This window comes from Rhincodon typus, chromosome 1 (assembly GCF_021869965.1).
Source record: "Rhincodon typus isolate 14 chromosome 1, sRhiTyp1.1, whole genome shotgun sequence".
Classification (NCBI taxonomy): domain Eukaryota; kingdom Metazoa; phylum Chordata; class Chondrichthyes; order Orectolobiformes; family Rhincodontidae; genus Rhincodon; species Rhincodon typus.
In genome coordinates, this window is record NC_063332.1 from 150,765,375 (window position 1) to 150,787,041 (window position 21,667).

Consider the following 21,667-nt stretch of genomic DNA (forward strand, 5'->3'; position numbering starts at 1 on the left):
GCTGCATAGGATAATAAGCTGTTACAAAGTGACTGGAAAGGGATGTAAGAAGGTTAAGTGAATGAGCAACAAAAGTGGTAGATGGGGATAATGTGGGAAAGGTAGGAAATTGTTCAACTAGGTCAGAAGAATTGAAAAGCAAATTTTTTTTTAAAAAAAAAAAGCAAGACATGACATTTCTAGACTGAAAACAACAAACACTGGAGATCACAGCAGGTCAGACAGCTGTCATTGAGAGAGAGAGTAAGCTAACATGGAGTCTAGATGACTCTTCATCAGAGCTGACATTTCTAAATATTGATGTTCAGAGGGTTGTGTCAACCTCAAAAAGGTTGACATGTCAGTACAGCAAAAGTCTGGCAAAGCAAATAGCATTTTGGTCTTTATTGTGTGGGTATCAGGTACATGAATAAAGTAGTCTGGCTATAAGTATATGGGGCTTTGGTGAAAGCACATCAGGAATACGGTGTCTAATTTTGGTGTCTATATTTAAGAAAGGATATACCTGTACTGGAAACTATACAGTGAAGGTTCAGCAAAGATAAGGATGAAAGGCTGAGTAATTTGAAACTATGTTCTCTGGAGCTTAGAGGAATGAGAAGTGATCTCAAATTTAAGATTGTGAAGGGGCCTTACAGAGTAGGCTCTGAGATATTGCTGCATCTAACTGGGGAATCTACAAGGGGCAACACTTTCAGGATAAGGGCTTGGATCGTTTCAGACCAAGAAGAGAAATTTCTTCATTCAAAGGTTGTGAATTTTTGGAATTCTTTACCCCAGATGGTCATTTAATACGTTTGGTTCGAAACATAGATTTTTGGCCTCTCAGGCATTCAAAGGATATGGGAATAGGCTGAAAAGTGGAGTTAAAGCCCAAAATCAACCATGATCACTGAATGGTGACATAAACTAGACAGGCTGTGCAGTCCTCTCCTGTTCCTATTTCTCATCTCTTGATTTGTTGAGTCTTGTCATTCTACATAATTGAAATCACTGCTTTGTTGGAATCAACAAAATCTTTGCATACCAAGGGGGTGAGAACAAGTTAGTGAGTTCAATGAAAGGGTGAGATAAAGAGAATAAATTGAGTCCTCAATGTTTAAATTGTTACTTGAACAGGGGAATGCAAGAAATAGGAGAAGGAATAGGCCATTCAACCCCCCAAAGTTGTCCCACCATTCTACAAAATCATTGTTGATCTGCCCAGGGCTTTAACTTCATTTTTCCCCATTGCTCTTAACTCCTTGATATATATTTTTTAAAAATCTACCTTCCTCCTCTTTAAATGATTTCAAAGACCAAGTTTCCATAATTCTTTGGGGGTACCCTCAGAGAATTGCTTCACTTGTCAGTTTTAAATTATGCTCCTTATTCTATAACTACAGCCCCTAGATAGAGATTCCTCCACTGGTGGAGGACATCTAGCCTGTGAAGCCCCTTAGAATCTTGTATATTTCAATTAGATCACCCTCATTCTTCTACATTCTAATGGATATAGGCCTAACCAGTTTCACCATTCTCAATAAGACAACTTCTACATTCCAGGAATCAGCCTTTGAACTAAATATAAACAACTCAATTTCTTAAATACAGAGATTAAAACTGTACACTGTACTCCAAGTGTGGCCTTACCAACACTGTTATAGTTGTAACAAGATCTCCCTATTTGTAAACTCCAAGACCCTAGCAATAAAGCCAAAATTCCATTTACCTGCCTGGTTATTTGCTACACTGCAAGCTAAATTGCTGCTTTTCATGAACAAGAAACCCAGAACTCTCTGCATTGCATTTTTTTTGGAGTCTCTCTTCATTCAAATAATAGCCTGCCTTTTGATTCTTCTTATCGAAATACATGACTTCACACTTTCCCACTCCATTTGACAAAATTTTTGCCTACTCAACCTATATTCTCTTGCAGATTTTTTATGTCCTCACCATAACATTCGCTCCCACCCATTTTTGTATCAGCAGCAAATTTGGATATTTAAACACTGTGCCCCATCCTACAAATCAGTATTCAATATCAAATAATTGAGGCCCTAGGACTGACTGTTGTGGCATACCTCTAATTACATCTTTCCAACCTAAAAAACAACATTAATCTGGACTGTAGGTTGAACAATCCTCAATCCATGCAATAAACAACTCCCAATACAATAAGTTCCTATTTTGTGCAATAACTTTTTGTGGGGCACCTTATCAAATGCCTCCTCAAAATCCAAGTACACTACATCTCCTGGTGCCCTTTATCAACTTTGCTGGTTACATCCTCAAAGAATTTTGGGAAATTTGTCAAATTGGATTTCTTTCACAAAAAGATATCGACTCTTTGACTGCATTGAGCTTTAAGTGTCAAGCTACTTCATCCTTAATAATGAATTTGAGCATTTTCCCCCAATGAAGGATGTTCGATAATTGGCCTATGGTGTCCTGCTTCCTATCTCCCTCCCTGCTTAAACATAGGCATCACATATCCAGTTTTCCAATCTTGTGGAACCTTCCTGGAACCTTGTGGGTTCTTGAATATGTTGACCAATGGCTCCATAGATGGTTACTTGACCACCTGACACCCTGGGAAGTGTATTCAGGAAGAAAAGAAAACAAAAATTAAGAAAATTAAGACAGTGAAGAAAAAAAAAAGTGTAGATTTTCATAGTTATTTACAACACGGAAAAGAGATCACTTGGCCCAAGAGTTCCATTCTAGCATTTGTGCTTCACAATAGCCTCACCAGAATCTACTTCAATACATTTTAATTAAGCATATGAATGAAAACTTATGCTTAAATAGATCTTGGTAGTCATCTCACCTACCCAGTGTGGTAGCAAGTTCCGTATGCTAATCACTTTCTGGGTAGAGAAGGCTCCCCTAAATTGAATTTTGAATTCATAACATTATATTTATGGTTCCTCGTTCAGATCATACCCCTGCACCCAGCAACATTGACACTGCCTATTTTAGAAAAATCTTTATCTCCAGCAAGCCATCCTTAAATTTTCTATTTTGTAGAAGAAAGAACTGTTGCTTGATCCAAACAATAACCTCTCAATTCTGATACCATAGAATCCCTACAGCGCACAGGCCATTCAGCCCAACAAGTTCACACCAACTCTCTGAAGGGCATCCTACCTACCCTATCCCTACATGTGCCATGGCCAATCCACCCAACCTACACATCCCTGGACACTACGGACAATTTAGCATGGCCAATCCACCTAATCTGTACACGTTTGGAGGAAACCGGAGCAGACACAGTGAGAATCTCTGTTTGGAGTTCTCACACAGGTCACCAAAGGCTGAGATTGAACACGGGTCCCTGGCACTGTGAGGCAGCTGTGCTAACCACTGAGCCACCATTTCTCCAGTGTGGTTATATCCTTTCAATATTGTGTAAAATGATATGGGGTTTTGTTTTGTCCCATAATCCTGTAAATTTCTCCCCTTCGAGTAATTCCTCCATTCTCTTTTGAATGTTAGAAACAGATTCACTAACACCCTTCACGCAGTACACGGCAGATCACAACAACTCGCTGCAAAACCATTTCCTGTCAGTTCTGTTCTTCTGCTAATTACTCTGGTTACAGACCGTTCTCCAACTAGAAATAGTTTCACATTTACTTTATCAAAGCCATTCATGATATTGAACACATTTTACAAAAAAAACTTCTCTTTAAACATCTTGCCTCCGAAAAGAAAGGAAAACACAAAGTCAGCTTCTCCAATCACTCCATACAACTGAAGTTCCACATCCCTGGGCCTTTGCCAGTAAATCCCTTCCGCATCTTCAAGACTTTCCCATTTGTACTCTTCGACCATGAAAAATGGCAGGAATCCCACGTTTTCTATAAGAAAACGGCCTTCTCAGTTTGACCTGCCACCTTCAAAAATCTGTGTACATGAACCCCAAGGTCCCCAAAGGGTTATACAAACAATTTAAATTTTACCATTTCATGAATACATTCAAGCTATCAGGGCAAAAAAAAAAAAAAAGGATGAATTTTTTTTCCCCCCCCTAAGGTTCTTCAGAGTTCCCTCAAGGGCTCTTTTTTTGATGTTCAGGGACTACATTTTAATTCTAACTTTTTTCATGAAGTGATACAATCATACAATAAAATCACCTCATTGATATACAAGGTACTTGAATTCACACTGAAGCAGAATTGGAAGAATTCATTAATATTCTCAAAAATCAATTAATTTCTTCTCCACCACAATATTTAAGTTGACACATTCCTTCAAGTCAAAGTTATGGTGGAAGACAAAACTTGCACATATTTCTACAAACAAAAAGCCAACACCCCAAGTACACATTCCATGGACTGGTCAGTTCTAAGGAAGGGTAACCAAACCTGAAGTGTTAACTCTGATTTTTTTCTTCACAGATGCTGCCAGACCTGCTGAGCTTTTCCAGCAACTTTGTTTTTGTTCCCAATTTACAGCATCCACAGTGCTTTCGGTTTTCAGTTCAAAACTTCTGCTGCCCTGTGCACGTAAAAGTTCTTCCTAATTTCACTCCTGAAAGACCCGGCTCTAAATTTTTAAAGTGTTCTTTAGTCCTTGACTTTCTCATTTTACTTTACTTGAATACATTTCCTTCATTACAACAATGACTACACTTCAAAAGTATTTCACTGACGATAAAGCACATTGATCCTAAAAAGGTCATAAAAGCTCAATAAAAGTGCAAATGATTCATTACTATTTGGGATCAAATAGATACAAAAAGTTTGTCTCAAACACAGTCACTGCATTCCAAGTAATTTGTCGTTGAGATGCGATAGCACATAGTATTCACATTATCCAATTAATGCTCAATACAATAGCAAGCATTACATTTTCCCCCACAATAGCTCCTAAAAGCTAAAGACCTGACATTCAGTGTCTTCACATTTTCCCAGCTGTCAGTTAGCTGACTATTCCTTTGTTAGCAAGGTTAAACTTGTACTCAGAACTGCTGATGCTGGAGTCAGAGATAACAGTGTGGAGCTGGAGGAGCACAGCAGGCCAGGCAGCATTAGAGGAGCAGGAAAGTTGACGTTTCCGGTTGGGGCCTTTCATTTTCTGAAAAAGCGTCCCGACCCGAAACGTCAACTTTCCTGCTCCTCTGATGCTTTCCGGCCCGCTGCGCTCCTCCAGCTCCACACTTATCTTGAACCTGTACTCTTTCCTTTGCAGACTCTGACTTTTGCAGCCTCTCCATGCCATCAACGTACACACACCCACATACCCCAGTGTTTTCTGGTGTTCGGGTTATGTGCCAGCACGCATCATCCCACTGCTCATTGGTAGCCCAATCATAAACCTATTCACAAGTGAGAAATGGGTAACTGTTAAATATAGACTAGGATTAAAGCAATAACTCCTCAAGTTCTGTAACTTGATACACAGGGGTGACTTTTCCCTCGATGGTCATCGATATGATTGAACTTTCCTGTTCTTTTAGGGCCAGGGCTGCGGAGACCAAATTCACCTTCTGCCCTTGTGTATTTTCAGCCCTGCATCAGGGTCAAACATAGACAAGGAAGCCTCATCCTCATTAATACTGACTGCTTTCGCTCAGCTCAATCTAGTGAATCCCCTCTGGACTGCCTCCAATGCCAGTATACATCTTTCCTTAGATCAGGGGCCCAAAGCTGTTTACAGCATTTCTGATGTAATCAGACTAGTGCCTTGGGCAGTTGCAGCAAAACCTCCCTACTTCTTTACTACTTTGATCTCTCAACCACAATCTCTCTGGTGCTGAAATATTATTTAATCAGTTTTCTTTCCCCTTCTTTAAACAAAATCTTGTAAAAGGGATATATACCTTGCTTCCAAAATTTAAAAGAAAATCTGCTTTGAATAATGAAACAGTCTAGTAAGATCTTGGCACTGACCGTTTCTGTTAACATACATGGAGATAATTAGTTGATGATGTGATCTGCTTTTTCTCATGTAAACTGAAGATTAAATGAGTCTCAGACTCCAGTTTCTAATACAGATTTTCTGATTTTCAGAACACCAAACAAATGCCACATCAGGTGCATCACCAGAAGTGTAATTTTCTTTCAGTTGCACATAATGTGTTTAACTAAAACAGCCAAACAAATATTATCTCACTGAAGCTTTTGAAATTTACATTGTGTTACAAAATGTTTTGAAGAATTACTGGGTAAAACATGCAGGCGACCATGGGACAAAAAAAAAAGCATCAAAACTCAACAGTACTGTGCGTCCTGGGTGCTTAGCTACATTATATGCTCAGAAAACACAATCCACATGAAGTGAACGACAATTTGTATTTATTCATAGCCTTTGGCTTAGTAAAACATCCCAAAAAGAGCTTCACAAGAAGCAAGTTTTGACATTGAGCCAGATAAGGGAAGATAATAAAAAGCTTGGCCAAAGGAGCTAAGTTTAAAAGAGAGAAATTAGGGAAATTAATGAAAAAGAGAAGTAAAAGGGGAATTCAATAGTTTAGGGCCTTGGCGGCTGAAGGCACAGGCAAATCCACAGTAAAGAAGGGGAAAGCAGATAGATGGAGGGTGAGGAGACCTTTGGCCTCTAGGAAGCATATGGTCAAGATGATTGATCGGGGAAAAAAAGTGAAGAATAAATAGTTAAGAGATTGTGAAGTGATAGAAATGGGGTGGTACGGTGGCTCAGTGGTGAGCACTGCTGCTTCACAGCGCCAGGATTCCATTCCAGCCTCGGGCAACTGTGTGTGGAGTTTGTGCATTCTCCCAGTGTCTGTGTGGATTTCCTCCGGGTGCTCCGGTTTCCTCCCACGGTCCAAAGAGATGTGCAGTTAAGGTGGATTGGCCATGCTAAATTACCCATAGTGTCTAGGGTGGGAATTGCAGGGATGGTGTAGGGAGTGGGTCTGGGTGGGATGCTCTTCAGAGGATCAGCGTGAACTCGATGGGACGAATGGCCTGCTTCCACACTGTAGGGATTCTATGAAATGAGGGGGTTGTGTAAACATGGCTGGGTAGTGGATGAAAAAGGAGAGTAAGGGAATAGGCAAAAACAGGATTAACATCAGGGCTCTCGTGAGGCTAGAATCAGGGGTGTGCAAATATGATGCGAGAGATTTCAGTAGGGAGGGGAGGAATTGAAAGCGAGGATGAGAATTTTAGATTCAAAGTGTCGCTTAACCAGAAGTGAACATAGGTCGGCAAACAAAGTGGGTGGTGATGTGCTAATAATAATTGGTGTAAGTTAGGGCAGGCATCACACAGTTTTGAAATACCTCAAATATAAGAAGGGTAGAACATGAGGCTGCTCAGGAATTCATTCAAGCCTAAAAAGATAACAACACATGAATGAAGGTTTCTGCAACAGATGAGATGAAGCAGAGTAGAGTCAGGCAATATTAAGGTGGTGGAATTTAGGGTATGTTTCAAAGCTCATCCTAGGTCAAATATGACGCTAAGACCACAAGATGTGGGAGTAGTAGTAGGCCATTCGGCCCATTGGGTCTGCTTCACTATTGAATGAAGTCATCAACTCCACTTTCCTACCTTTTCCCTATAACCCTCAATTCCCTTACTGAATAACAGGCTCGGTCAGCGTTGACTGTACTCAACGACCCATGTTTACCCTGCCCAGCTACCTAAAAATCAACATGAACAAGTCTAAGAATCTTACGTTTCACAAAAGGTTGCTTTGCATTATTTTATATTCCAATGAGTAAAGCCTAACCTACTCAACTTCTCCTCAGAAGGCAGCACTCCATCCCATTTTCAGCCAGGATAAATCATCTCTGGACTGCCTCCAATGCTAGAATTATCTTTCCATAGATCAGGTGCCCAAAAACTATTCACAATATTCCAGCGGTGTTCTGACTGCGGTTTGTATAGTTTTAGCAAAATCTCACCACTTTTGTACCCCATTTCCATTGTGAATTCCCCGGCTGAATTATGACAGAGACCAAAGAAAACATCCTCAGTTTTCCCAATATTTAGTTGGCTAATGAATACTGAGCAAACAGTTTAAAGACAGTGGATGGGTCAATAGATGTAGAGCTAGATGATGTCATTACAATTGACAGTGTTTCAGGTGATGACAGCAAGTGGCAGCATGTAGATGACAAAAAAAAAGGGTCAAGAGTAGATCCTTGGAGGCCACTGGAGGTAACAGCACAGGAGCATGAGCAAAATCCACGAAAGGCTATGACACAAATGGCTGTGGGCAAAAATGAAGTTCAAGCTGAGACTTATGGGAAAATCTGAGCACTTCAAGCAAAACATTAACAGGTAATTCAATAAATAAAAGTTTAATAGCATTTTCAACCAGTTAATTTGAGCTTTTGTTTAAAACCCTTCTGAACTTTAGAAAATTCAGTTACTGAAGAAAGTTGATGAAAATAAATTTGCAAAAGTTGAACTTGTGGGAATGCACTAGCTAAAAATTGCAACTACAGGGCAATATACTCTCACCCATTAAACTATTGTGTCAAACAGCTCAAAATCTTTCAACATTGAAAATATCAATTATAGTGCCACCTACAGGGGTAGCAGGTACACAGTTACTTTTCAATGAATGTGTGGTTATCAGAGCATGGACTTGAGCAGCAGCACAGACAGAAAACAAAAATCATGTCATCATAGCAGGTAGGTAAATCGGTGGTTGGTGAATATTACAATTATCTTCTCCAAGTTCAATGGGTTAGACTAAAAAATAATAAATTCAGAAAGTTTTAAGCGAACTTTAAGCCTAAGCAAGTCTTGAGTTTTTATTCCTGGAATATTTAAATACTAGTGTAGTGTAATGAATTGAGACATTAGCAAAGGACTTTAGTTCCACCAAGACACATGTTGTACCATGTGGAAATTCTAGGATGCTCCTGATCTCTGGATAATCATACAGGCAGGAAGTTTGTAAACAAGAAGAACTTGATCGAGGTGTTAAAGCTTGAGCTGCAGCTGGAGTCACTGTCGTGCATCTATGAGGCTCTCAGCTGTGTAAATACCATACTTCCTAAGATGGCATCCAACAGCAAATGCATAGAGAATGGGTAACTGCCAGAAGGTCAAGAATGACCAGGAAGGTGGTGCAGCAGTCCCACAAGTACATATCACACTCAAACACATGAGCGACAGTACTTCTGGGGAATACACAGTCAGAACCAAGGCCGCAGGTGGTATAACTGCAAGAGGGATTGGCATAGGTGGAAAGTCAGGAAAGCATTGTAATAGGGGTTGCTATAGTTAAAGACAGACAGACAGACAGACAGACAAACAGACAGACAGAAGTTTACACCACCACAGCTGGTGATTTCAGCATGGTACATCATTTCTGACATCAGATCAAGGATATCACTGAGCAGTTGAAGAACAGAGGGGATGGTGAAGAATCAAGTATTGCAGCTTATAGCTGTACCAAAAGAAATGGCAAAGAGAGGGGAGGTCCTGCAGGCAGAATTCAGGGAGCTCAGAAAGAAATTAAGACAGCAGGATTTACAAGGTAGTAAACTTCAGATTAGTCCTGGTGTTATGCAAAACATACAGAAATAAAGAAGAAAATGCAACTGGGTCAAGAAATGGTGCAATAGGGATGCCTTTCCTGGAGCATTGGGCCCATGTCTATGGACCCTGAGTCCCATACAAGACTGACAAGTTGCATCTCCATAGTACTGGCTCCAATACCATGGCATGCTGATTTGTTATTGCTGTTCTGGAAGTTTTAAACCAGCTTGAAAAAGAGAAATTAAAACCAAAGCATTAATTCAGAAGAGAGAGAAGTAAAGATGGAAAGAGAAGAAAATAGAAATTAAGCATGCATGGAAGCCCAAGGAAACAATGGCTAGAAAAATGTCAAAGCAGTTTCAGTGATTAATGGAAAATTATTCCAAAATAAAATTTATGATACATACTTCTAGGCACATGAGCTGAGGTCTCAGATTCTTCCAAGTGTATCTGTTATTACTAAAAAGGTAGCATAGAGGACAGGCAGCTTAAAGGACTGGTTATAATGTTTTTCAAATAGGATAGATACAATCTTGTTTAAAGCAACAACCACAGCCTCGCAAGAGTTGAAATGCTAGAAGCATCACGAACGTGAGGCTACAAACAGACAAACTTAAAAAAAAAGACATTATACTAATGCTATAATAAGAGACTCAGACAGGAGAGTCGTGACAGTGAGGAAAAAAATTCTTAGAAAAAATTCCAGAAAACTGAAAAAAAAAAAAAAGTGGGGGGGTGGGGCAGCAATAATGGTAGATTTTGTCTACTCCAATATTAACCAGAACTAGAGTGTAAAAAGTGTACAAGGTACAGAATTCTTAAAATGAAACAGGAGATTTAGCAAGCTAGAGAAGAAAAGGGATAGTTTTGCACTTTTTGTTAAAAAAAAATGCAGCTAAGTGAAGGGGTGTCACTGAGATAAATTTGTGTGGTGGTAAGCATAATTCAGCTGCATTTAGCATAATTAAAAAAGGGATAAAAGAGACCAAGGGTCAAAAACATTTTATTTCAGGAAAGGTCAAATTTTACTGAGCCATGAAGTGATTTGATAAGAGTGACTTGAAAACTGCAATTTCAGGGTAAATTAGTGTCAAGAACAGCAAGACATAGTCAAGTTGGAGATATGCAGGGTTCAGAATAAGATATCTTCCCAACCTTTCTCAGAGTAGGACTCGGAAAACTGGATCCCCAAATTTCAAAGAACATCCAGAGAGTAGAATAAGCCAAGTGAAAAATCAATGGCTGACAAACTTGATAGAAATTTTTTTTTTTTTTTTTGGAGATAACAAGGAGAGTCAGAGTCAATGAGATTAGTGTGTCTGATGCAGTCAGTCAACGGAATGCCATGATGGATTTTTAGCAAGGCTTTTGACAGAAGTTCCAAGAAAGCCAACCAAATTGTTTAATGGGGTTTACCAAACAGGATTGAGAAAGTAATCTCTGAATTTGTTTCATCAAGATTGTCATGTTAAAAAGAGGTTCTACAGGAGTATGCCATTTAGGTGGCCCATCAATTCTGTAGACCGCCATGATATTTTGGGGCAGTATGGTGACTCAGTGGTCCACACTGCTGCCTCATAGCACCAGGGACTCAGGTTCGACTCCAGCCTTGGGTGTTTGCCTTTGTGGAGTTTGCAAGTTCCCGTGTCTGTGTGGGTTTCTGCCAGGTGCTCTGGTTGCCTCCCAAAGTCCAAAGATGTGCAGGTTAGGTGGATTAGCTATGGTAAATGTCGGGTTTTGGGATCAGGGTAGAATGTTCTTCAGAGGGTTAGTGCAGACTTGTTGGACTGAATGGCCTCTTTCTGCCCTGTAGGGATTTTTGATTCTATAATTCATATGGAATCTCATGGAATACAGCTCCCAGTGAATTCATTGAAGGGCTAAATTCATTGAATGGAAAAAAAAAAGATCTTGCATACCAGATGTCAGGCTAGAGAACTCTGGCTCTATACATGATGTCAGATGTTTTTGGGAAGCGATGTGGCTCCTTGTAATTGGGTAAGATGCAGTCTTGTTGTGTCAACTATTTAAAGTGAAATTTGCCCTGTTATTGTAATATCATTTATCTGTTAATCAAACTAAATTAGAACCAATGCAAAAAAGTTACAAAAAGTGAAATCTTATTGGTAATTTCTCATTTAGGGGTTGTTTGAAAAAAATCTGATTTACAGTTTACCCTCAAGGATCATGACACGAGGGCACGATTAAGAGAAGTTTATAAATGATATGAAATCTGGACCTGTGGTGAATAGTGAGGAACAAAGTCATAGACTGCAGGAAGAGATCAATTGACTGGTGCAATAGGCAGAAAAAATGGCAAATGAAATTTAGCCAGGAAAGAAAAAAAAAGTGAAGCAGTTAATTCTGAGATGGCAAAGAAGGCTAGATAATAAATAATAAATTACAGGTTACAGAGAACTGTCTAGGACCATTACAGCACAGGTCTTCAGTGTCCAAAGGAAGCCCAGCACAACGATGAAGGTGGTCAAGAGGTACATGGTACATCTTCCTGATTGATTGACTTATTGTCCCATGTACTGACGTATCATGGAAAGCTTTGTTTATGAGCAGTGCAAGCAGATCATAGTAAGGAAGGATGTACAGATGAGAGGTTGTAAAAAGACAGACACAGAGGCATACAGGTTATATTGCACAGGGCATACACTAGGTCAACTCAATGTTAGCAAGATCAGCATTATTTGAGGCTATATGGTCCATTCATTAGTCTAATAATGGCCAGGAAGAAGCTGTTCCTGAACCAGCTGGTGTGTTTGGGCTTCTGTATCTTCTGCCTGAAGTTCTGGGAGATCATTACCAGGGATGGGTCTTCGAGGATGTTGGCAGCCTTTCCTTAACAGCGAGTAGTGTAAATAGATTCCCTGGAGGGAGGGTTGGCTTCCGTGATGGTCTGGGTAGCTCACTCCACCTACTGTAGTTTCTCATGGTTCTGGACAGAGCAGTTGCCATACCTGGCTGTTATGAACCCAGACAGTATGCTTTCAATGGTGCCTCTCTAGAAGTTGGTGAGGGACGTTATGGACACGCCAAATTTCCTGAGCCGCCTGAGGAAGGGGAGGCATTGTTGTGCCATCTTGACCTTCATTGTTAAGGCATAGAGCACAAAAGCAATTAAGTTATACTAAGACCATGTAAATCACTAGGTAGACCACAGCTACAGTACTGAATGCAATTCTGATCATTACATTACATAACATAAAGGATGTGTGCAGACTAGAGAAGGCTTAGAGAAGATTAACAATTATGTTGCCAGAATGTTGACTACTTTAGAATGAAGGAGACCAAGAAAATTTAATTGGGATAGAGCATATAGCAAGCATCTATTACTATTAGCAGAGGCATTAGCTGGGGACATGAATTTAAAGTAGTTAAAAGGAATAAAAACAAAATCAAAAAAAATTGAGGAGAATTTCTTGTTACCCAGAGGCTGCTAGAAGGCCGGAGCTAACGATCTAAAAAGGATGGCAGAGGCAGAAATCTTTATTACATGTAAAAATACCTGTATATTCAATTGATGTTCCATAACCAACAGAGCTAGGAACAAGAACAGCAACATGAGATTTTGTTACATAGCACTTTTTCAGCTAGCATGGACATAGGCCAAATGGCTGCATCTGACCTAAAAACATTGAAAATTTATATGTTTACACCATGTAGTGAAATTCAGATGCAACAGATAAAGAGGAAAAGCCAAAAAACAAGTTCACGTTTCTTGAACAGGCCGTCAAATTCAAAGTAAAAGCTGGAAGGTGTGATATTCCCACTCTTCAATTTCTAATTTGCATCTGAAATGCAGAAGCTTACCAACAATGAAAGTGAACAGTAGTGTTTATTTAAACAAAATATGCAACAAGTATGTGAATCAGATTATAAAATATTCAGCTAATTTGTGTGGGTTTTCCTGTATTCATGCAATGGCACGTTAAGCACTTGCGTGGTCTGTTGACAATAGCAATCAATCACTGCATATTCTGGAGTTAAGACTGATGATACTAAGTACATAAAAAAAATGCAACTTACTTTCTTCTCCTTTTAAAAATTGTTACACCCTGGATCACACCAAGTTTAAAAAACCAACCTTCATTTCGAAGGCAGTTAAATGTTGCCATGAATTTAAGATGTTTTGTTCTATTAGTATATGGAAACCAATACGTGCTAGACAAATCAATACATTCAGGTAAACAATAGATGAGCAATGACTTAGATAGAAACCAAGTGAATAAATGTATCCTTTTGAATAACCCTACAGACCGATTTGAAAAATCTAACACATCTTACCAACAGGCTCATTTCAAGAAAGAAGACAAGAGCTAACCAAGTGTTTGCAAAACCAAAGCACTGTACTGGAAGATCAGTCTAATTCCTGGTTATTTGGTTCTAATAATAAACCACAGTTGCATTCAGCCCACAAATTTTCCAAAATCCTGAGACATCAGTGTTGCTCTTTCTCCATATTATCAGTGAATAAAAATTCATTTGTGTGCTCATCAAATTTCAATTCTTCTCATTTCAGGCAGTATCAGTACGAAGCACTCAAGTCAGATTTGGAGTCAAGCCTCCTCTGCTCAGTCCGAACAAATGCCCGAGTTGCAAACACAGGAAAGCATGCCTACTGCCCCAGTGTAACCAGTTTTCCATTTGTTACAGTCACCGTATGACATTTTGGAATGAGATTATTAATTAGTCTGAATTTAGCAGTATTGTTGTGTTTTATATGATCAGTACAGAATCCATACACTATCTTTATTTCATTGTGGCGGTTAGTCTTGCAAGAAGTTGGGTGCACTACGTTCTTTACAAAAAAATTCTTGAATTTAAAAGTTTTTAAATCAAGGTAGCTATTTATTGACATTCTAATAACTAAATACACTTAGACTTGACACAACATTCACATTATTGCTCCCTCTTTTTCCAGAGTCTCTCCATCATTCTGTCAAATTTTAAATCACTACAGACATAGGAAGCTATGTACATATTTGAAGTTAAATCTTTATTCTATATTTTGCCCATCTCCCCCACCCCAAAGTTATTGTTGTTGCACAATAATTATTCAAATCCTCTTAACAACTCAAACTCGTCTACAGCCTGTGAAAAGAGGTAAAAAGGGCACAAATCAACACTAAACATATTTCCCCAGAAAGATAAAAAGGACCAGTCTCTAATCTGAACAAGACAACCCCATTAAGTACATTCATCTGTGTTTTGAATCAACTCAGTTGCAGCATTGTTCTCAACATTTACACAATCCTTACCTCATGAGCTTCTCACTCAGTTTACCTCATTTGTCAATTTCAGGGTTAAGAAAGAGAGAAATTAAGGCAAGCTATCATTCGTACACTAGTTCATTCACTGCTGAGGAAAGAAGCCTTCACAAAAGCCATTCCTCTTTCTTTACGAAAATGAGCAAAACTAAAGATCATAGAACAGAAGCAAAAACAATAACTGCAGGTTAGCCTAATCCAAGGGAGACATACTAATATTCTCAGTTACAAAGCCCTTTATCAGACGCACTATGGTATTAACCATAATGGAAACAGCTGACACCACTACCTCTTAGCGAAGAACCCAGGATATTACACATCTAGTTTCAATCTGAATGTGCTTTTACATTTAGAGATGTTCCTGCTGTAAAGTGTTGTTTCTCCTCTTCAGCAACTTCCTTTTGTTTTTGCTAGATCATGATTTTGCAGACCACAAACAGTGGAAAAATTGATATTTTGTGAAATCTCTGCAAAATTTAAAAAAGAGGGAATTCTTAAAAGACAGACAAAAATCACAATCCGCAATCTCATTGTTCAGATTGAATGCAGAATGCTGGAAATGTGAAACAAAAACCAGCAATCCTGGAAAATCATGTGACGAAAGTGTTATGTTTAAGCTATTGGTGCAGGTCCTTCAGAATTGAAGCACAAGAGGCAGCTAGACATGTTAATATATTAGGTGACCTGCTCCAAATTTCCAGCATATTCTGCAGATTACAAAATAATTATGGTTACCATGCACTCACTACTTCCACAAGAGGCTGATCTGTCCTGTTATCCTGTTTATCTCATCTTATTATATACCTCTGAGCTCAAAAAAAGCAACAGATGAGCCGCACAATTTTCTTAATACAAGAGAGAAGACTGATTAAAAGCAAATGGTAGTTAAAAATAACACACTGCATCTTGTACCTCTCGTTTTATAAACTTGGACACTGCAGAATTTCTCTATTTCCAAATTTAGTGTTCCATTTGTCAGACCTTCCAATGCCAATAGCACACGAGTGATATTTAATCTAGAAAAACAGACATCATGATGGATTGAAAGCAAAACAGAAAGGCAGTCTTGGTTCAACTCATTTTTATTTTGAAATGTGAAGGTACAAAGTCAGTACTAAATTCCCAAAAATCACTGAATAGCCAGAAGCCTTTTTTCTAAAGATTGCCAGGCCTTTTGTATTTTCATGATTTTGATTTGTGCAAGTTTGCAGACTTTAAGTATGTTTTTCTCAAGGTTTGATAGAACAAGATTTCAACATAAAAAATACGACAGCAGTTGGACGAGCAAGTCAGGATGATTCCAAACCTCATTCAATCCATCATCAAGACTGTCTCTTTCTACCTCCATAAGATAGCCCCATCTGCCCACTTGGTGGTCACCTAAACTTTTGTCACTTCAAGGCTTAACTATCCCAATACTTTCTTGACAGGTCCCCCATTTTGCACCCTTGATAAACTGGAGTTCTAAAACTTTGCTGTATACTTGCTCACTCACTCAAACTTCCTAGAAGTTCTCGTGTTTAAGGTTTTAAATGTTTCTGGGATTGATTTTCCTTTAATAAAGAGGATCTTAATACTAATAACCTAGTTATCTGGTTAAGTGGCTGAAAGCCACTCTTTGTAACTCACAATAAGTTACTAACAACCTATGATATTCCATTCTAGGAATAGCTCAAATTTCAAATTCTTATCTCCACACTCAAATATGCCATTGCTTCACCCAACTTGTGTTTCCTCTATGCTACAGGCCTGTGCACTGATCAAGCGTTGTGTATTTAATTACTGGAGCGCCACACGTCCTCATGTTTGGATGAGGCTTACTGCCACCCTAGCCCTCAAGCAGAGGATTGATAGGCACCCCCCAATAACAGGAAATTTAGTGGACAAGAGTCAAGCCTGGCATGTTTAGTCAAATACAATTAACAACAGAAATTCAAGCCAATCAATTGCTGGAGCTCAAAACTATCATTCAGAATTTGTCTTCTCTGCTGCTTGCTCATTATCTCTACCACCTCCCAGTCCTTACCGTGACCTTCCCAACTCACAACCTTTCTCCCATAAGCAAGGGTTCTGGGGAGAGAAGTGGTGATACAAGGGAGATAGGAAATCAGAAAAGGCAGCAAGCCAAGTTAAACAGCCAGTAAGCTATTTAGAGTTCCTAAAAGGATTTTTGGGTTACTTAATACTATTGATCTAATTATTTGGTTGAAGTTCATTTTGTAAAATTATTAAAGAGGGAAGATTGATTCCAAAGTATTCAACACATTAAAAATACAAGGGAATTTCCAGAGTTTGAGCTAAGTTTTGAAATCCTAGTCCAGACCCCTCAATAATAGTACGAGAATTCTTTTTGAGGGTCTCATGAGGCCTTTTAAACTGTGCATACTTCCGATACTACCATTCCCCAATTCAATTCTGAATGCATTGAGTGTGACCATTTACTTGGAACATGGTGAACTGATTTAGTGCTTCACAATTCATAGATCTTCAAAACTTAAAAAAATTGTAGGTGTAATAAAATGTTACTACGCCTATGAAAGGGAGGGGATGGCTGAGTAATATTAATCCAGAGATCCAGGTAATGTTTTGGGGGCCTGAGTTTGAATCCTGGCATGGCAAATGGTGGAACCTGAATTCAATTTTTTAAAAAGGCCAATGATGACCATGAAACCATTGTCTGGTTTTGGAAAAACCCATTTGGTTCACCAATATCCTTTCGGGAGGGAACTTGCCTGGTCTGACCTACATGTGACTCCAGACTCACGGTAATGTGGCTGACTCTTAACTACCTGATGGGCAATTAGGGATGAGCACTAAATGCTGACCTGGCCAGTGATATCTACATCCTGTGAATAGATAAAGAAACTTATTGCATTCTTACTTCACCACAATGCTGTCTCCCCTGCATTCCCCACAATAACATTCCCACTGTTTGTGACCTTCACCCTTCCAGTTCCCAAGAGCAAACCTTGCTCCATACCAGAGACACTTCATCCCTCACTGATTATAACTGTTGATCTGAAGAAATGGTGTGCTATTCTCATTATTCATTACAAGTTTTTTTTTTAAAAAAAGAGAGGAACAAAAACAGAAAAAAAAGCTGCCATTTGAACATTTTCTAACAGTTCAACAGACAAACTGCCTCAGCTGTTTCTAATCGACAACAGAAACAAAAAAAAGGTCCCAGGCTTGTCTTGAGCCATTGTTACTGAGTCAATGGATATAGATTTTGCATCATGCTTTATATTTAACTTGTGTATCTCTCAGATGTTATTGTTGTGGTTATGGTACCGTATTTAAAAATCTAGATGTGAAGTTCGAATGGCACCTAGATAAACTTAAATTTTAATTCAGTAAATGTGCAAAATTTATGGACTTGCACATTACTGTCAGTGATTAGGAACTTCTTCCATACCAATGGAAACATTTTAAAAATAATACAAATATATATTAGGTTATTTTGTTTCTATTCATGCCACAAGTCATTACCATATATTGGTGCACAAAATCAATTCTGCACATGACAGGAAATAAAAACAGGAAGCATCTCCTGCAATTTCTACATGACTAAAAGATCTCTATGTTCCTCCTGCATTGGATCTGATATCCAATTCTGATTTTCTTCGACTCAGCACTGGAAGCAAAGCCTTCAAAAAAGGTTTGGTCCAAGGTTCTGGAATTCATTCCTGCATTCTATCTGCTTCCTTTAAGATGCTCCATAATGTCTACCTCTGATCAAGCTATGGGCCAGTTGTTCAGCAAGAAATTTTGTCTGATAATATCCTTACAAAGTATTAAAGCTTTTTAACTACATTAAATACATTACGTAAATGCAATCTGTGGCTGTTTGCTGCGAGGAGAGGTCAGTAGTATGCTGGAGGGAGGGGGAAGAATAGGGGAAAGACAATGCAACTAGTTTAGATTGCTTGTATTAAGTTTGTAGAATTAAATAAAGGTGTTAGATTAGGACTGTTATCAATGTCTCATTGTCAAATCAGAGTCAGGGTCAAGTTTCACTCCAAACACATCTGTACATAATCAGTAATGACATATCAGAATGGAACAAACAGAACATGACAGTGCAATACATTATTTTTTGGATGAGCCTTTAAACTAAGGTGCCATTCACCTATTAAGGTAAATAGAGAAAATCCTGCAATACTATTTAAAGAGCAAGTGTGTACTCCTGAGGTCCTAGCCAACATTTATCCAGGAGTCAATACAAATGTAATTGTGTTTATTTATTTCATTAATGCTTGGGTCCTTGTTGTGCGCAGGTTGGCTACCATGTTTGCCTATAAAATATATGTATCTGTACTTCAAAAACTAATTCATTGGCTGTGAAATGTTTTATTGCAGTCTGAAGATGTGAACGATATAGCGTACATTGGAGTTCTTCTTTTAGTTGGGGAGCGTGATAAGAACTTCAATTTTTTTTCCTTTCTCTGGCATTATTACAAATAGGAATTGAATAATTTAACTCAAACCTACAAAGCAATAAACTTGTACTTGCACTTCCTCCAGGCTCAAAAACATTGCCATTTATATCAAAGTCCTATTCTTAATTGTTATAGAGGCAAGATATTACAATGGGGAACACAGAACTGACACGATGCAAGTAGAAATTGCGCACATCACACTCAGATTTATTCACTCTACATTTTTATTTAGACAGGTTGATAACAGAGGCTTGCTCTATGTGCAATAGAAAGTCACTGACTAATGCCATTATTTGACAAATTTTGTGTCAGAAATCCTATCTTCTTTGCATATCCTTTTCTGTAGAACTAAATAAATAACAGAAAGCAATATTCACTTCTGAATATTTCAAACTATCTGTTTCAAAAAAAAAAGTTACAAGAATCTATTCAATTAGATAGCAAAACGTTTACTGCTTTTACCAAACTGAATATTCTCTTCACAGAATTAGTTTACAAGTAGTAGTTAAGAAAATCTATTACAGGTTTACTAAAAACAAAAGTTTGGACTCAGGATGATAAAACTGATTAAACCACGTGAAAAAAAAAAGTATATGATGGGACATTGGTAAAATCCTTGAGGAAAATTCAAATATTTCCACAGAACACATCTTAAAAAGTATATCTCAAACAAAAATGAATTGTTTCAAATGTACTAAGTCACAACTATTTCAGATCACCACATGATGCTAGTCTTTAAGACTACCTTAAGTTATTCTTTGACCCAAGTAAAAGTAGGCACTACAAAACAAAAAAGTTCAAAGTTCCTACCACTAACAATTATTTTCTCAAGCTACAGTAAATAATTAGCCCACTGGTTCTTTTAAATCTACTGGCTAAAGTATGAAAAAGTTTGCACTGTTAAGTATTGTAAATAAGTTATATACTACCCAGCAATAAAACCATAGCCACTCGTCATGTTAGCTTTTGGTGGCCTAATTCTATCTGAGAAATATGCCTTGGTGAAAAGCCCCGCTATTGCCACCTGAACGAATGGAAAACATTTTAACATGCTTCAAGCCGCCAGCCAAAATGCTTCAATTCCACGATGTGCAGCACTAAACAAAACCTGGGCCGAGAGACGTGGGACATCACAAGATATTTCCACGCATTATTAACACACAGTTCATCCTTCCACGTCGCTTGGCATTGCACCTGCATTAGAAGACATCAACACCCATTCTACCTCAAATGTACTCAGAGCAGCAGCCAAGTTAATGGGTGTGTCCCGTATTGGAAACTTGCTTTCTGACAGTGTGCGATTCAGCTACCGGCCCTTCAAAGCTCTCACTGCTCAACACACAGGAGATCTCTCTTGTTTTCAGCCATGTGTGACTGCAATCCCATCAAAAAATTATAAAACATCAGAACGTATTCACAGTAGACAAAGGACTCCATTGCTTTTCTAAAGGCAGATCTACAAACGTTGAAAATCTGAAATAAACTATTAGATAGACCGTATCTACGTTGGCCACAACTCAAGTGGACTTTTCAATAAAATTGTCACGCACTAATTCCAAACCGTCCTAATTTGCATATTAACAAGATTAAAGTGTATGGGGCAATTGCCAGCAGTTACTTTGTAATTACTGCATTCTTGAGTGCGAGCATTACATTGTGCCGAGAGGAATAATCAACCACTTTTTTTGAATGATAAATTAAATTTTGTACAGGTAAACATTAATTTTTACAACTTGATTCGCTTACAGCATTACTGCCGTATTTGAATTTGCAAAACGAAAACACTTTTTCATGTATTTAAAAAAAAACTTACGTAACGTCTCAACTTTTTCTCCGGTGGAGACTTCCTCAGCCAGCCGTTGTAGACGATATCGCCGCCACTCATCTTTCTTGCTCACGATAGAAGGGCTGTGAAGACAAACCAGGATCGTCTTTCTCAGACCCAACCCAACGAAGTGTGAATCAACTTTCCCAGCACAGACCAGGTACTCCTTCTTTCTCTCTATCACGATTCCACTGTTTAAACAAACTGAAAAAAAAAGGAGCAGCCGGACTCGGGGTGATTGATGGTGGGACAGATTGGGTTGTTGTGTGTGGACTCTGACTCGTCCGCCCTGTCCAGCGATGTCCGGCTCAGCCACCCTCGCGCCGCGACTCCCCGGGGATGATTGACAGCTCCGCTGTCCTGGGGTCCGCAGACTTCAACAAAAACTCACCGACTGCAACCGATCCAACTATTCCGTGACGTTCCCGACGTGAGCTGACGTGATCCAGTGTGAGTTTATATCTGTGTGTGTGTATGTGTGTGGGGGGGGCCGGAGGAATTTGCAATAGAATTGTGGGATTTGTAGTTTCAAAACCCTCCCAGCTGCTCTCTCTTTCTCTCCCAGCACGTAGCACATACTTTGACCCCAGTGATTTCACTTGATGCTCTCCCCATCCTGGTGGAATGGGAAGGTAAGTCCTACAGGATGGAAACCGCCTGCTGAAGTGCACAGGG

General features: G+C 38.9%; 1 protein-coding gene across 6 annotated transcripts in view; it reads right to left on the reverse strand.

Moving 5' to 3' along the window:
• The window catches only part of gab1 (GRB2-associated binding protein 1), a 217,860-nt gene extending 196,415 nt beyond the window's left edge, over nt 1-21,445 (reverse strand). For 3 of the 6 annotated variants that reach the window (XM_020524944.2, XM_020524965.2, XM_020524937.2), the window contains exon 1: nt 20,981-21,436. In XM_020524944.2, the coding sequence (XP_020380533.1) occupies nt 20,981-21,052 (72 nt within the window). In that variant the 5' untranslated portion in view covers nt 21,053-21,436. Of the gene's footprint in view, nt 1-20,980 lie in introns of all 6 variants that reach the window. The other 3 variants (XM_020524973.2, XM_020524959.2, XM_020524930.2) reach the window with 2 other exon arrangements.
• Nucleotides 21,446-21,667: the final 222 nt, after the last annotated feature.